Source organism: Dioscorea cayenensis, chromosome 4, assembly GCF_009730915.1.
Source record: "Dioscorea cayenensis subsp. rotundata cultivar TDr96_F1 chromosome 4, TDr96_F1_v2_PseudoChromosome.rev07_lg8_w22 25.fasta, whole genome shotgun sequence".
In the NCBI taxonomy this organism is placed as follows: domain Eukaryota; kingdom Viridiplantae; phylum Streptophyta; class Magnoliopsida; order Dioscoreales; family Dioscoreaceae; genus Dioscorea; species Dioscorea cayenensis.
Window position 1 is genome coordinate 2,371,372 of NC_052474.1, and position 14,566 is coordinate 2,385,937.

General features: G+C 37.0%; 3 protein-coding genes and 1 non-coding gene across 4 annotated transcripts; 2 read left to right on the plus strand and 2 right to left on the minus strand.

Annotated features, from left to right (window-relative positions):
• Positions 1 to 1,215: 1,215 nt before the first annotated feature.
• On the minus strand, positions 1,216 to 4,537 carry LOC120257951 (urea-proton symporter DUR3). The gene is given in 10 exon segments (XM_039265259.1): positions 1,216 to 1,776; positions 1,864 to 2,513; positions 2,600 to 2,838; positions 2,932 to 3,060; positions 3,062 to 3,195; positions 3,350 to 3,570; positions 3,678 to 3,760; positions 3,856 to 3,951; positions 4,054 to 4,161; positions 4,325 to 4,537. Coding segments are annotated over 10 exon segments (2,112 nt in total). The 5' UTR covers positions 4,511 to 4,537; the 3' UTR covers positions 1,216 to 1,510.
• A 1,704-nt stretch (positions 4,538 to 6,241) lies between these two features.
• On the plus strand, positions 6,242 to 9,822 carry LOC120259481 (ATP-dependent Clp protease proteolytic subunit 4, chloroplastic; the record flags this gene model as incomplete). Its single annotated transcript, XM_039267093.1, has 2 exons — positions 6,242 to 6,735; positions 9,207 to 9,822. Coding segments are annotated over 2 exons (978 nt in total), but the record flags the coding sequence as incomplete, so codon positions are not given.
• Positions 9,823 to 10,173: 351 nt separating this feature from the next.
• On the plus strand, positions 10,174 to 10,371 carry LOC120259713. The gene has a single exon (XR_005536268.1). It is a non-coding gene; the product is annotated as a U2 spliceosomal RNA (small nuclear RNA).
• A 106-nt stretch (positions 10,372 to 10,477) lies between these two features.
• LOC120259405 lies at positions 10,478 to 13,260 on the minus strand. The gene is given in 6 exon segments (XM_039266997.1): positions 10,478 to 10,751; positions 10,753 to 11,258; positions 11,547 to 11,703; positions 11,705 to 11,829; positions 11,922 to 12,093; positions 13,182 to 13,260. Coding segments are annotated over 5 exon segments (1,065 nt in total). The 5' UTR covers positions 12,072 to 12,093; positions 13,182 to 13,260; the 3' UTR covers positions 10,478 to 10,624.
• Between the last annotated feature and the right edge of the window lie 1,306 nt (positions 13,261 to 14,566).

Sequence of the window (14,566 nt, forward strand, 5' to 3'; positions counted from 1 at the left end):
GAATTAATAAAAATCCCAGTAAAAAATAGATTTTTCATCTGGATAAATAATTTTTATAATCTATTTTTATATAAATAATAATTCAAACTCAAATGTGACTTTACATAAATAACACAAACTTCAGTTACTTGAACCAAAATAAGTTGGTGTTTGATTATCTGTGTAATTTATATTAAATTCTCAGTCCAAACAAGATATATGTTGATTTGGAAATTGAAAAATACTACTATGTTAATTTAATTAAATAATTATTTATTTAATTTAAAAATCTGTATTTAACTTTAATAAATTTATGATTTATCTCATTTTATTTAGTCTGTGATTCTAATTTTTTTTTCTTTTATTTATTTTTCTTTTTTTATTCTTTTTTTGTCTATCAGAGTTTTGAGTGACAGGGTTTTTACTTTTTTTTAGTGACTGTCTCGTTTAAATTTCATGTTATAATTCTTTTTTTTTATAATAAAACATAATTTATCTATATTTTTTTTTTTAAAAAAAAATGATGGAACACTAGGAATGAAGAAGTCACTTGTCCAGCCTCGGTTGCCACACCATGCATCTATCTAGCATTTATGAAGTTGTCCCTCACATAGACTCCCCAGTGTCTACACTCTACAGGACCACTGGCCACTACCATTTTATTTATGTCACTGCTCCATTTGGCTAACCCAAACATCATTACATCATTTAAGGGACCACCCAACCCACTCTTTTTGCAGTCTTTGAACCAACTTAATCCTACTGTGTTGGATGTACTTAAAAAGTTTGCTTTTATAACTCAACAATTTGGATGATAATTTCTTAGGAAATGAAAATATCTACAAATTAAATAGTCATTCTTTTTACTCATAATTTTTCACAATAAATTTATATTATAAAGTTTTTAAAACAGAGGGAGTGTAGTGAGTTTAGTGACACATGTATGATTAATGAGAGAGAGGAGGCGGGTGATGCACGGGGGGCTTTTGCAGGCTTTTGATCAGCGAACACAGGGTTCAGTCCATGGGTCTTTATTGTTCTTTCCTGCACGATTAACATGTTCACGTGCCGCGCGTGAGAATCGTTGGCGCCTTACTAACGCCGAGAATTTCATGCTCGCTGTTCTTATTATCCCTATCACTTAATATTTATGCATGAATTATTTATTATTATTTTTTTACAAAAGACACGACAAATGCATATGCAGTCAAGAACGGACACACAAATAGTCTCCTCATATATTTTCAAAGACCCTTGACACCACTTATATCTACCGTATTTTAAATCTTGCAAATCAAGTCTTTCATAATGTCTATGAGACAGTGGTCCGAGATCAAATGTTCTTTGGCCCTATGAAAAATTTTATAAACATTTATTACAATTTTCAATCGTATCTATTTGCCATCAAAAGCAGAACTTTGTAGTTTCATTTATTTTCAAATTTTTCTACTGCCAATTCAACCTGTATAACAAAGCAACCAAGTTAAGTTTCAGCTGCTACATTTGCAGTAAAACTGGTTCTTTTATCCACCTATGGTTCCAGCTTCTTAGCATTCTCTTTCTCGAGTAAGTATATTCTCTCAGCCTCTGGCATCACGGCCATGACGGCACGGAGTCTCGAGTTCATCTCATCAATCTTCTCCATGAGTCTATCATTAGTAAACATACCAATGCACACACTTTGAATTGTTTTCCAGCTTTCTGCCAATGGTAAAATGATGATCACTGCAGATGCAATTGTACCCCATGCTATGGCAATTACAGCCCAAAATGTGAAGTATCCTATACTGAAATTCCCTGTGCAAAAACAATTACAAAACTTTAAGGTGATAGGAAAAGAGACCAAGACATATATCCAAATCAGTGGTATATGACTCAATTTACCTGCAGGAAGTGAAAGCAATGGCCACAAGATTACAATTACTGCAGTAAATGATAGACCCCACTTCACAATCCAGGATTTGGCTTTCAATAACTTCTCATCTTTAAACTCATCATCTGGTAAGTCAGACTTAACCTTCTCAACCATTTTAATCATCCTGGTGGTTTCCCAGTCATAGTTTTGAGGCCAAACAACACTGGATACTGCATGAACTTGACCACCAGTTAGGATAGACACAAGGTTCCCTGCAAGCATAGGAGCATTCCGGCCGGTGGTGTCAAGATTAACACGGCCGTATTCGATGCTTGCCACTGCTAACCAAGTTATTATTCCAAGAATACAACCAATGACTGTCCCGAGTATAGCACCGATAGAATTCGCCTTCCTCCAAAGAAGCATGAAAGCAATGGGCATAACAGCTGAACCAACTAGAACTCCCATTGCAAGATACATCCAACCCAGAGAAACCCCTGCTTTGTTTAACATCACTGCTAATACACCCATGAAGCATCCAAAGCCAAGAACAACTCCTCTTGAAACTTTGAGAATTTGCTTCCCAGTTGCATTGGGATTTATATACGTTCGATATATATCATATGTGCACAAAGATGAAACAGCAATTAACTCTGAGGAACCAGCAGAAGTCACTGCCCTGAATTGAGTCATTTGACATTGTTAGGCATGTTAATACATTATACTAAACTAGTTCTCTATATTAATTCTTTAAGAAAAACTCACATAAAAAGCATGGTGAGAAGAAGAACAGATCCTCCTTTTCCCATCAATGCAATAGCCATAGCAGGAGGAACAAGTCCATGGCTAGCTTCACTTGTAGTTAATGGCAGATCAAGAGCAAGTGCGCCGAGTCCTAAAGATGTTGCTAAGGAGAATGGTACAGCAAACCATACTAGACCTCCCAACAAGTACCCTTTGTGTGTAGATGATGGACGTGCTGCTATGGCACTTACCCAATAACCCTGCATGAGTTTTTCAAACTTATAAGTTTTCAGTAAATTATACTTGAAACAACATGAAAGAGCGATGTTTAGTATATACTCATATATACTTACATTGTCTACGAAGACAGTGCCGAAGTTTCCTACTATATTGATTATCCCAAACACAAGACCTCCAGAACTCAACATGGTAAGATAAGAGCCTTTGTAGTTACCATTTACAGGTCCACAAGCTTGGCCAAAGATGTGAAATTGGGTCTTTGCATATCCTTGATTTACTAGCAACCTCCAAAAGGTGAGTATATACAGCTCTTGGACTGCCAAGTTCAGAACTTGCTGTGTAGACTAGGTAAACGAAAATTACGAGTACGATATGCACTGAACAAGAAGCAAGAATAATTGTTTAAAAATACGAAAAATTTACCATCAAGCATAACCACACAGATAATAATACCAGAGCAGACACAGACATTTCAAGGAATCAAGTTCACAACAAAAATTCAGTAATGTGCCTAAAATTCAAATAGCATACCAATGACTGAATGTATGTAGCTTGCCAAGAATGTGGCTTTCAATCCTCCGGCTAAAGTATAAACTATCACACCAAGAGGTATTAAGAAACTTGCGGCATAAATGTTCACACCAGTGAGTGCATTAACAACTGCAGAACCACCGAGAAGAAGCATCGCCGTGACAATTATGTTTGTTAAGAAACAAAATGAAAGGAACACTATATGCGCAGAAGTTCCCCACCTGTATCAAGAACAATTTTTCCATAACACTTGGAACTTAGACATATATCTTTGTATTCATATGAATGATATTTGTTTAATTAATTCATGTGAGACTATTAATCCTACCTTGCTTTAACAATTTCACAAACAGTATGTGCCTGAGGTGCTTTTCTTTTAATTTCTATAGCCATAACACCAAATAAAAGCACCTGAAAATCAAAGAGAACATTAACAACACTCTCTGGTATTAGCATCCACTAAAAACTCTGTATTCAATTAAGGACAGACTTGAGACTATTCTAACCTGGATGGTGGCACCACTTGCATACCAAAATGGTCCACTGATTCCATACTCCCATGCTACATTGGAACTTTGCAAGATTGTCGCTGCCCAAGTCCACTTGAATCCCAAATTTACACACACCAAAAATCATTCTTTTACATAGAGAAAGTATTTAAAAAAGAAAAATGGAAATCCAGTAATGGAAGCAGAAGCTGATACCTGTGATACAATAACACTTGCAATCAATCCAGTTTTCACATTCCTTCCAGCAGTGTTAAACCACTCTGAAGTGTGACGTGATCCAACATACCTCTTCTCCAACCACACCTAACATTCAACACAAATTTGTTAAAAAAAATTACAAACTAATCATTTCATGATATTTCCAAGATCTTTGGAAGGCCTATTCAAAAGAAAAATTAATCCAAGGGGCCAAAAGACAAATATAGAGAAACAAAGAATGAAATTATATATAAAAAAATATATATACCAAGAAAGAGGTGAAGACGGCAAAGAAGGCACCAAAACCGAGAATAACAGAGTAGCCAACGCCCTGGTTGAGCACTGCCTCGCCGTTGAAGAAGCTGCTTTGGCGCACACACTGCCCACTGTTCGAGAACGTGTAGTACTTTGCCGAGAACCCCAGAGGAGGGCATGGCTGCGATGACGACGCCATCAGATAACAAACTTTTTAGCTTTTTTTTTTATTCTGATTATTATTGTGTTCTCTAAGTCATTGGTGTACGTATGATTGATGGTAATGGAGATATAGAGAAAATGAAAAAGTCAATGACTTTGAAGGAATCTCCATTAAAAATTCCAATTGATTTGGAGATGTCTGTGATTGGCTCATTATAATTAGTGATGGTTGAGGTTGAGTGATGACCCAGATCTCTAGTTTTGCGGATCTGCATCCGTGAATCACACTATTTAAGCATGTATTAATATATTGTATGATATATATCTAAATTATACGGAATGTTTTATATTAGGGTTGGACCCATGATGGTCAATCTTTTCCTTTGTTCTTGGCAAATAGGGCGACAACACAGTTATGTATTAGGGACCAAAAAAACTCATAAATCTAGTGACTTGATCTTATTATAAAAAATGAGACCGAGACATTGAAAAGATCATTGTAAATAATAATGGTAACATATCACTTGTTATACCTCTTGTTTCCTAATGAGGGTGTGCTGGCAGGTTGGACGATTAATTCTCAGCCCATGCGCATGCCCATGATGTATGCAACGCTTGTCGCTTTCGTTAAAAAAAAAAATTTAAGGACGTGTTGACCATTCGTGCCCCCACCTTGTTTGGGTTTTGAGATCGATCTTTGATTCTCCAAAATAAACATTCTACATAAATGAGCCGAGTGCCAATAAGTTAAAAGGTCGTTACCATTATATTTATCCAAGGGAAGTGTTACTCTCTTGAAAAATAAGAGGAGTTGGACAAAAATATTAGGTCCATTCTTCGGATATTAGACAAAAAAAAAAAAGACAATTTCAAAAATGCGTTAGGGTTCAAGTATGATGCTTTTAGATTCGGACTCGGCCTCACCCGGCCCGAATTATATAAAAATAAAATAAATAAATTTATTATTTATAATTATTTATAAATAATATCAAACAATCTATTTGTATGCCTAAAAGCGTAAATTCTAATATAATTTAATTTTTCTATCAAAACTCATTTAGAGAAAATTTGTTATTAAATTATTTCTATTTTAAAATGTAAACTCTATTTTTAATAAAATCTAATTTTAATTTAAGAAATTAAATATGGACCAATTTGTGCCGGCCTTGGACCTTGGTCACGTTTTTAAAATACTGATGGGCCTCGGTAAAAATATAGGTCCTCATTCAGGCGTAGCTTAGAGTTTGCTGGACCTCATTCTGCGGGGGTGGAGGCCACTTCCACTTTTGAGGCGGATCATGCTAGTGGTGAGGAGTAGTTTTTCTGTTCTATGTGGATCAGGAGAAGACCCGTTATTTCTCCTTTGTTAGCTTTCTTTTGTTTTGTTTCCACAGCTAGTGGAAGGTTCTTTGTATCTTGTGGTTCCTTTTTTATTAATATATGTGATTTATCCAAATTAAAAAAAATATAGGTCCTAATCACCTTCCGGGCCGCCCGTGGAGAAGCATGATCACTATTATTATTAAGTCCATGCCTAGCCTGAACCCGACCTGCCCGGCCCATTGGTCCAGTTATCACAATGGTTATTTTACTAATACGTTTTAAATTTTTAATTAAGAGAGAGAGAGAGAGAGATCAGAATATATGTGTGTGTATATATATATATATGTTTCTATGCGTTGCAAATGCAGCCTTGTGACCGCAGGATTGAACTAGAAATCAAATCCCAAGACACTTGGCCTAAAAAATATTTTGATCTAAATTTTAAATATCTTCCAAAATATTTGGCCTTTTTATCTCTCCACATCGTTCATTCTCGAGCTCCGCCTCGCCGCCGCCATGGCCTCACTCACCGTCTCTGCTCCTTTCAAGCCCTCCATTCTCCGGCCCTCTTTCGTCTCTCCCGAACTCCTTAAAGCCTCGGCTTGTGCTGCCAAGGTCCACTCCTTTCTGCGCTGGAACCCTTGCCTCCGCCACTCCTTCCCTGCCAAAGCCATTCTCGAAGAACTCTGGGCTAGGGCTTGAGAAGGACCTCTACTCTTCTTGGATTACAGCTTCAGCACCGCAGACGCCGGCGACGGCAATGAGAGGGGCGGAATCGGACGTGATGGGTTTGTTGCTGAAGGAGAGAATTGTTTTCCTCGGGACCAGTATTGACGACTTCGTCGCTGATGCTATCATCAGCCAGCTTCTTCTCCTGGATGCCCAGGATTCCTCTCGGGACATCCGTCTGTTCATCAACTCCCCCGGAGGATCCCTCAGGTCGGTTACTCTTTGCCCTTGATGATCTCTTTGTGTATTAGATCTGGATTTCGTTGTTTTGCCCTGGAAATGTGCGCGCTTGCTTTATTTTCATTCTGCTGCTGCTTAGTTGAACACCAAAAGATGTTCAGTTTTATCAAATTACTGGTAGATTTAACCGAGCGTTGAGCATGCAAATGGATTTTAAAAAAAAAAAAATTGTAAACAATGTTAGATATATCCTTAAAAGGTCAATGTGTTGGTTGCATAGAGAAAGAGACAAAGATTTTTAGTTCGATAACTAAGATATCATGGATTCTCATGTTTTCTAGAACTAGTTGGTTTTACATAACATACATGATAAATTTATCTAGATTTGGTGACATCTTATCATAAGATCTGATATTAGATCTAAATGCTCATGAGAGTTGCAATATGATGTGCAGCAATGATCTTCCATGCAGTCTAGATATCTGTGAGAAATGCTTGTCTAGCCAAGTTAAGTTGTTATGTTACATATGTTGCAAGGCCAGTTAGCAAAGGGCTTTCTTAGGAGAACTAGTTACCCATAAATAGAAGGTGAATGAAATAAAATAAGTGTAAAATTTTTTTTAAAAAAATGTAATCTGAATTGATCTGACTTTTTATTTGGGAAATAAGAAAAAAAAAATGATTCTTGGACCATGTTGGTATGGCTTGTATAGGATTTGAGTGTGTTCAAGCTACTTAAAAACTTGGTTTTACTAATAGATTGCTACTTATATGTGTGCAAGCACACTTCTTTCGTTTCTTTTTAAGGATGCAAATTTAGCGGAACAATTGCAATTGTAAACATTTTCTTCATATCTATGGTTAGCCATCATTAGCCTTTGAGGTATGATCGGTATAAATTTTTAGTAGAAACTGTGTTCTTTATACACTAGTTGAAGCTTATGTTTGTTGTTGAATTGGAATATGAGGGGTCTCTCATGCTTGATATGAAACCTTTTCATCATAGGGATCATCCCAACAAGATCAGCTTTGCCTAATTCATGTTAGATGTCACATGCTCCTGAAAATGTGATTTTTAAGGTATAGACCTTATTCAGCCATTGGATAATTTATCAGTTTCATCAAATTTCTTATAAATTGTTTGAAGCATTGAGCACGTGCTTGGAATATTTTTTTTTATTATATATATATATATTTTAAGAAGAAAAACAATTGTCAAGGAAGATCGGGATTTACACCAAGGGGAGAATACACACTTGCAATTGAAATTCTTGGCACCCAATGTTCACAGGGCAAATCATGTGCAACCTAATTATGATCTGGAATTATTTTTGCATTGGATAAATTGTTAGTTTGATGAATAAGTTGTTAACCTATAATGGGTTGTCATGTTTTCTAGTATTAATTGGGTTTAGGGGGCATGCTCTTATATGGTGATATCTTTAAGATCTGATATTAGGCATGAGTGAATACATTATACATGACACTTGCCATAGGATGTGTAGGGATGATCTCACATGCATTCTGGATGTCTGTGAGATTATACCAAGTTATCTTGTTCCGCCAGATATGTTGCTAAGGCAGTTAGTGGTTGTATCTACCCATGAATAAAAGTTGACTGAACTCACTGAAGTGAAATTAGGAAAAAACTGCTTCTTGAACTAGGTGAAAGAAATATGTAGTATGAATTGATCAACTTATCTATTTATTAAAAAGCTGCTCGAACCATGTTGGTATGGTTTGTATGGCATTTGATTGCTTTGCATATGAACAACTTAAAACATGTTTAGAGATGATTTCTTTTCTTCTTCTTCTTCTTTTTTCTTCTTGGAAAAAAAAAGACTGAAGTTAATGAATGACGGAAATTGAGCTATTTAATTTTTGTAAAAACCATGTTCATTATACACAATGAAGCTTACGTTGGCTGTTGAAATGGAATATAAATCAAGAGGGTGCTCACACGGTTGATATGAAACATTTTATAGTTTGGGATCTTCACACTTGGATTCTATCAATTTCTCCCGTCTAAGTGAGGGATTTGGTTAAAGAAGTTTCCCTCATCTCTATGGTTAGCTATTGGCCTTTGAGCTATTTAATTTTAGTAACAACTCTGTTCATTATACACAATGAAGCTTATGTTGCCTGTTGAAATGGAATATAAATCAAGAGGTTCTCACATGATTGATATTAAACATTTATAGTTTGGGATCTTCATACTAGGATTTTGTCAATTTCCCTTGTCTAAGTGAGGGGTCTGGTTAAGTTGCGTGGCAAGGTGAGTAAGAAGTTTGTGTGATTACTCTTATTTTTTTTATGAAGCCAAATATGTTTCATTCACTAGCACTTGAATTATATGCCATCCTCTACTTCTGGTTAGTGATGTCTCTAGATGCCCCCAATTCAGTATTCTGCATTTATATTGCACTCCTTTACATTGAATGTTGCTTGCATAAAATTTTATTTTCCTCCCTTTTACCTAAATTATTGCTTGTCTTTTTTAGTGCGACAATGGCCATATACGATGTGGTTCAACTTGTGAGAGCGGATGTTTCGACTGTTGCCCTTGGCATTGCAGCATCAACATCTTCAATCATCCTCGGTGGTGGTACCAAAGGTAAACGGCTTGCAATGCCCAACACACGAATCATGCTCCATCAGCCCCTTGGTGGTGCTAGTGGCCAAGTCATTGATGTGGAGATTCAGGCTAAAGAAGTCATGCATAACAAGGAGAATGTCATTAGAATTGTAGCTGGCTTTACAGGCCGCGCAGTTGAACAGGTTCGAAAAGATATTGACAGGGATCGATATATGTCTCCAATTGAGGCCGTCGAATATGGCATCATTGATGGTGTCATTGACAGGGATGCCATCATTTCTCTTGTACCGCTGCCAGAGAAAGTGAAGTCTAAACTGAATTATGAGGAGATCACTAAAGATCCTAGGAAATTCTTGACTCCAGAAATCCCTGATGATGAGATATATTAGCTAGTGCTGCTTTGTTTTTGTAATACCATGGACATATGCTGCTTGTTTTTTTTCTTTTGCTTTTCACGGCAGATAGAATTCCTACCGAGTTGTGCATTGTTAACTACACAATGAAATACACTTTTGATTCTATTTTTCTGCAGATAATGGTTTTTTTTTTCTTCACAGAAAATGATCAAATTTCTTGGAATGGTTACGATTAACTAAATGTTAATCTTAAAAATAAAAAAGAAATTATGGCCAGGAGAAAGAACCACACCTAAGTTTGTGTTTTCCAAGAAAAAATAAATATAAATGGAAAGGAACGTACATCCAAAAACAGAAAATTATGGCAAGGAGGAAGAAGTGAAAAATAATTATAAATGGAAACAAAAAAAAATCTTAATAATTTTTTAAAACTATTTTAGTCCCACATCGGATGAGGACTAACATGAGATACCAACAGAGACTATAAAATCAGACTGCCGGCCTATCAAAGAAGTCATACCTTTCTCGGCCTTTTGGCTAAGATCAAGTGTAGTATCTGTTCTTATCAGTTTAATATCTGATACGTGAGCCATTGGCTCACTATGATATTAAATTAATTTCTTCTTGGGGAGGGCCCACTCACACTAGCTTGCTAGTAGGGCCCTCGCGCGTCGCCCATGCGTTGCACTGCTGCACGGGCCCGGCGCACCCCTACCAATCCTTCAAAACAAAATTTCTAACCAAATAGCATTATTGCTGAGATAGAGAAACTCAATTGGGAATTGGGAATATAGGAGCATCAACAGCAATGGAGCATCAATGAAAATCAACACAACACGTTGCATTAAAAGTTAATTCAATTGTCAAATACAAGCACAAGAAACACCACACAATCAAGCGCCAATCCAAAACATACAATTGAAAACACAAATTACATCAAATTTCTTAATCGTTTCTGATAGTGTCATCAAAAACATACATTTCCTGTTGGTTCCTCTGTTGCGGAAGAACCCACAGTTATAGCTCTGATAAGAAGGGGGTCCCAAGCTCTACTACCTTCAGCACTGCAGTTCCCGCTCCTGCTAAGACTAAATCAGAGCAGTGGATTTACCGGAGTCTTTAGCTGAGGCTGCCGCTGCCTTCAGGCGGTATCGCTCTGCCCTGGAACCAATAGTCTGACCCAAAATTGATGCAGCCAGAGTGACGGCCATCGCAGTCTTTGGCATTAGAACAGACTTCCTTAACATCGCTATGAATGGCACTGCTGCATGGACTGCTGCAAACCACTGGGGTGAGAATTTTTTCGTATGTTCCCTCCATATGCCAAGAGGGATGTTGGCTGAAATCCCTAGCATGGTGATAGCCAGCATTTTCTCTGACAGGGGCTGAGGACGGAGGTTTTTCACAAATGCTGTTTGGGCTAGGGCTGCACGGGCAGCGACCACAGCAGGAGGGCACCTGAATTTCACACCTGGTGGAGGCTGTAGAGCTTTCGCAACAAGAGGCAGGACACCGCTTACTGCTCTATAGGACTTTGCTATGGGGCATTGCCCAGTTTCTAGCCATTCATTGCTTAGAGATTCATGGGATGAACTGCTTCTCTGAAATAAGAACATTGCATTTGATAAGTAGAGCAAATGAAGTGAATGATATTGAAGCAACATAATATTATATCACCAGCTCTTGAAAAAAAGCATAAATCACTTATACTATTGGAAGTTATGATAGCCAAACATAGAGAACATAACATACCTAAATGCAAACTGTTTATGGGATCAATAACTGTTAACTATTCAATGGTCTCTAACAAAGTCACATTCCTAAAATTGTGAGAACCAAAGTCAAGATACTTCCTTATTGAGGATCAGGAAAAGACTTGAAGAGTTTACCTGGGTAGAGGACTCTTTCTTTGAAGAGTTCTTTTGTTTCTTCCACTTGTTCGAGAAAAAATCAAAGCTGAAAGGTCCACCAGGTCCGAAAGCTGAAAGACTAATGGATGCTGCTTTTGCAGCCAAAGGATTAAATTGAAGAGCAGGCTCAGGCTCCCAGGTTCTTGTTCAATGTAGATGGTTGCCGAGAAAGGGGCACAACTCCATCCCTTCCATGGAAAAGCCTGAATGCCATGTCAAAATTGGGACCATCTTCAAAAATTGGGCCTTTGGCACCACGCACCTGATACGATATAGAAGAAAATATGGAAAGATAAATGATATATAACCCAATAATAGGCAACATGATCTAACAGTAAAGGTAGGGGAACTCACAGGTAAAGGAAAATTGGTGTTTGAGGAGAACGAAAAATTAGTGGGTTCATTGATATTTCTTAAAAATGGGCATCTTTGAATCTCCTGATCAGCGAACAGATTCTCAGATTCCGGTGCCTCAATATGAAAAGCTCTCATCAAGTGCTCCATTTTAAGGCCCAAATGGCTTAGTCTGTATGGAAGAAGAAGAAGAAGAAGAAGAAAAAAATAAGGAGTGTGTCCTCCAGCCAAACTTAGCACGAACAATGAAAGAAAGGTGTGGTTCCATAAATAAATAAAACAAATGAACAAAATGGACCAAAAGCTAACATGCAAAACCAAAAGATTTTAATATTAACATCACCAACAAAAATACTAAAAATACGTAAAACTGAGATAAGCAATTGCACTTGCACATATGCTAGCAATGTCCTCACATAAAGACCATGACATGAACCTTATTGTTTGAGTTAAATCTCCACCATTCACCTAGTAATAGTTCCCTACAACCACAACATAATTCTCATGCCTACTCCTATCATGGTCCTAAAGTTTAATCTAAGTAAATCAAAGCATCAAAGACATTAATCCATCTCCTCAACACTAATTATCAAAGCATCTAAGAAAATACATGACTACAAACAAACCCAATTATCGTCTGCCAATTAGTTTCCTTGGTATATAATTCAAACCCATTCTTCATCAGTTAAGCCAATCAAATTACAAACTTTTCTTTTCATAATGGTCAAATAAATCACAGGATTGAAAGTTTAGATCACTTGTGCCCTTTTGTAATTAACCATAATCAGAATGGACTAAAAAAATTCCACCACATCAATGTCATCAAACAATAATTCAACAAACTCAAGATCAAAATAAGCAAATTCAAAACTCCAGTAAAACCAATAGCACATAATCAGAATATAAACCATCTCCAACAGAAGAAGAAATATGCATGAGGGCAATCAAACAACCAAACACAAAAAAAAAATTTATAAAATCAACATGATTTTCAGAAAAACACAACCTCAAAAAACTCATAATCTTTAGAAATGGCGATCAAACTCCAATGAAACCATTAGCACATAATCAGAAACCGAAAAATCTCAAAATCAGTATGCATGAAGGCAACCAAACAATCCAAACACCTAAAAAAAAACATAAAATCAGCATAAATTTTAAAAACTCACAATCTTTGCAAATGGCGATCGATCTGCTAACAATTAACCTCAAAAATCGAAATTTTTTTAACTAAAAATCAAGGAAGAAGAAGACGATTACCTCGAAGAATCGAAAACCTCCGCAAGAGATTAATTTGAAGAAAAAATCGAAGAAGCAACGCGTGGTGAGCACGAGATGAAAATCAACTCGTGCCCTCTCCTTCCCCTTTTCGTTCCCTTCCCGGGACTTGTGAGAAGCTGACCGGTCTCGCCCGTGGCCACTCGGTTGGTTGACCCGCTGAACCGGTCGCCTCCATGCGATCACAGCCGTCCGATCCATTTAGTCCCAGCCGTCTGATTGAGCATCATCAGAAGGACATTGAAACAGAACCGTTGGATGATGGAAAGGTGGGCCCAGCCGGCTTTGAACCGTGACGCGGTAGGTGGCGTGATTAAGGCACGAGTTTGGAAAGAGTCGTGCCGGGCATGACGTCTTCCGGAGTTTCTAGAAACATTTATAATTCCGTAAGATGGTACTCCATTTTAGAGTATTATTTTTAAAATTTATGCAAATAAATAACCACTATTTTCGGGTAGTTGAAATGATCATTCTGGCTTATTAAGATCGGGCCCCTTCAGTACGGGTGATTCGCCTCGAGTGTCAGCGTGGGCCTCCCGAGCTCGATCCTCATCTCACTGCCAGTGAAGCAAGACGGTTCGGCCATGGAAGACTGCTCTCCCCCACGTGTTCGTCCCCTGCTCGTGACATCACTTTTCTCAAAAATGTTATAAAAATGATAAATTTACATAACCGAATGTTACACTAATATATTCTATTAACTTAATTTAATTTTTAAAATATGATATTCATGTTGGAATTATCAAGTCATTGTAACTAGTACACCATCAAATTGTGAGGCGGATTGTAAAAAAAAAAAATATTAAAAAATAATAATTTAAAAAACTTTGAAATTTTGTTTTTAAAAAGATGTTGGATTAGGTGATCTAAAAGTCGAAATAAAAAAGATTATTAGGCATGGAATGTGCACCTAAAAAGTCAATGAGTTGGGTGATCCACGCTGCAACGCAAAGTCAAAACAAAAGAAGAGGAGAAAAACAAACTGGCGAATTTGTAATGGAAGAGGATTTTAAGAGTGGTGGTTGTGTTTGGGATATTAAAAGATATCTTGGTTATATTGTTTATGGCATGGCACTATATCTATATGGTTTAATGGCTCTATGGTTATTACAGAGACCAAGATGATCACATCACAAACTAAAAAGTTTAATGGCTCTATGGTTATTACAGAGACCAAGATGATCATCACATCACAAACTAAAAAGTTTAAGTTTGGTAGGTTGTCATTTCCTAGGGATATGGTGGCTAATGACACAGATTCCCACATAATTTGTTTGATTGTTTAAATTTTTAAGTTTTTATAATAAGATGACGAGATGTTTTGGTGGATCTTGTTGTCATTTTCTTTGAAGTATTTATGCTAGATA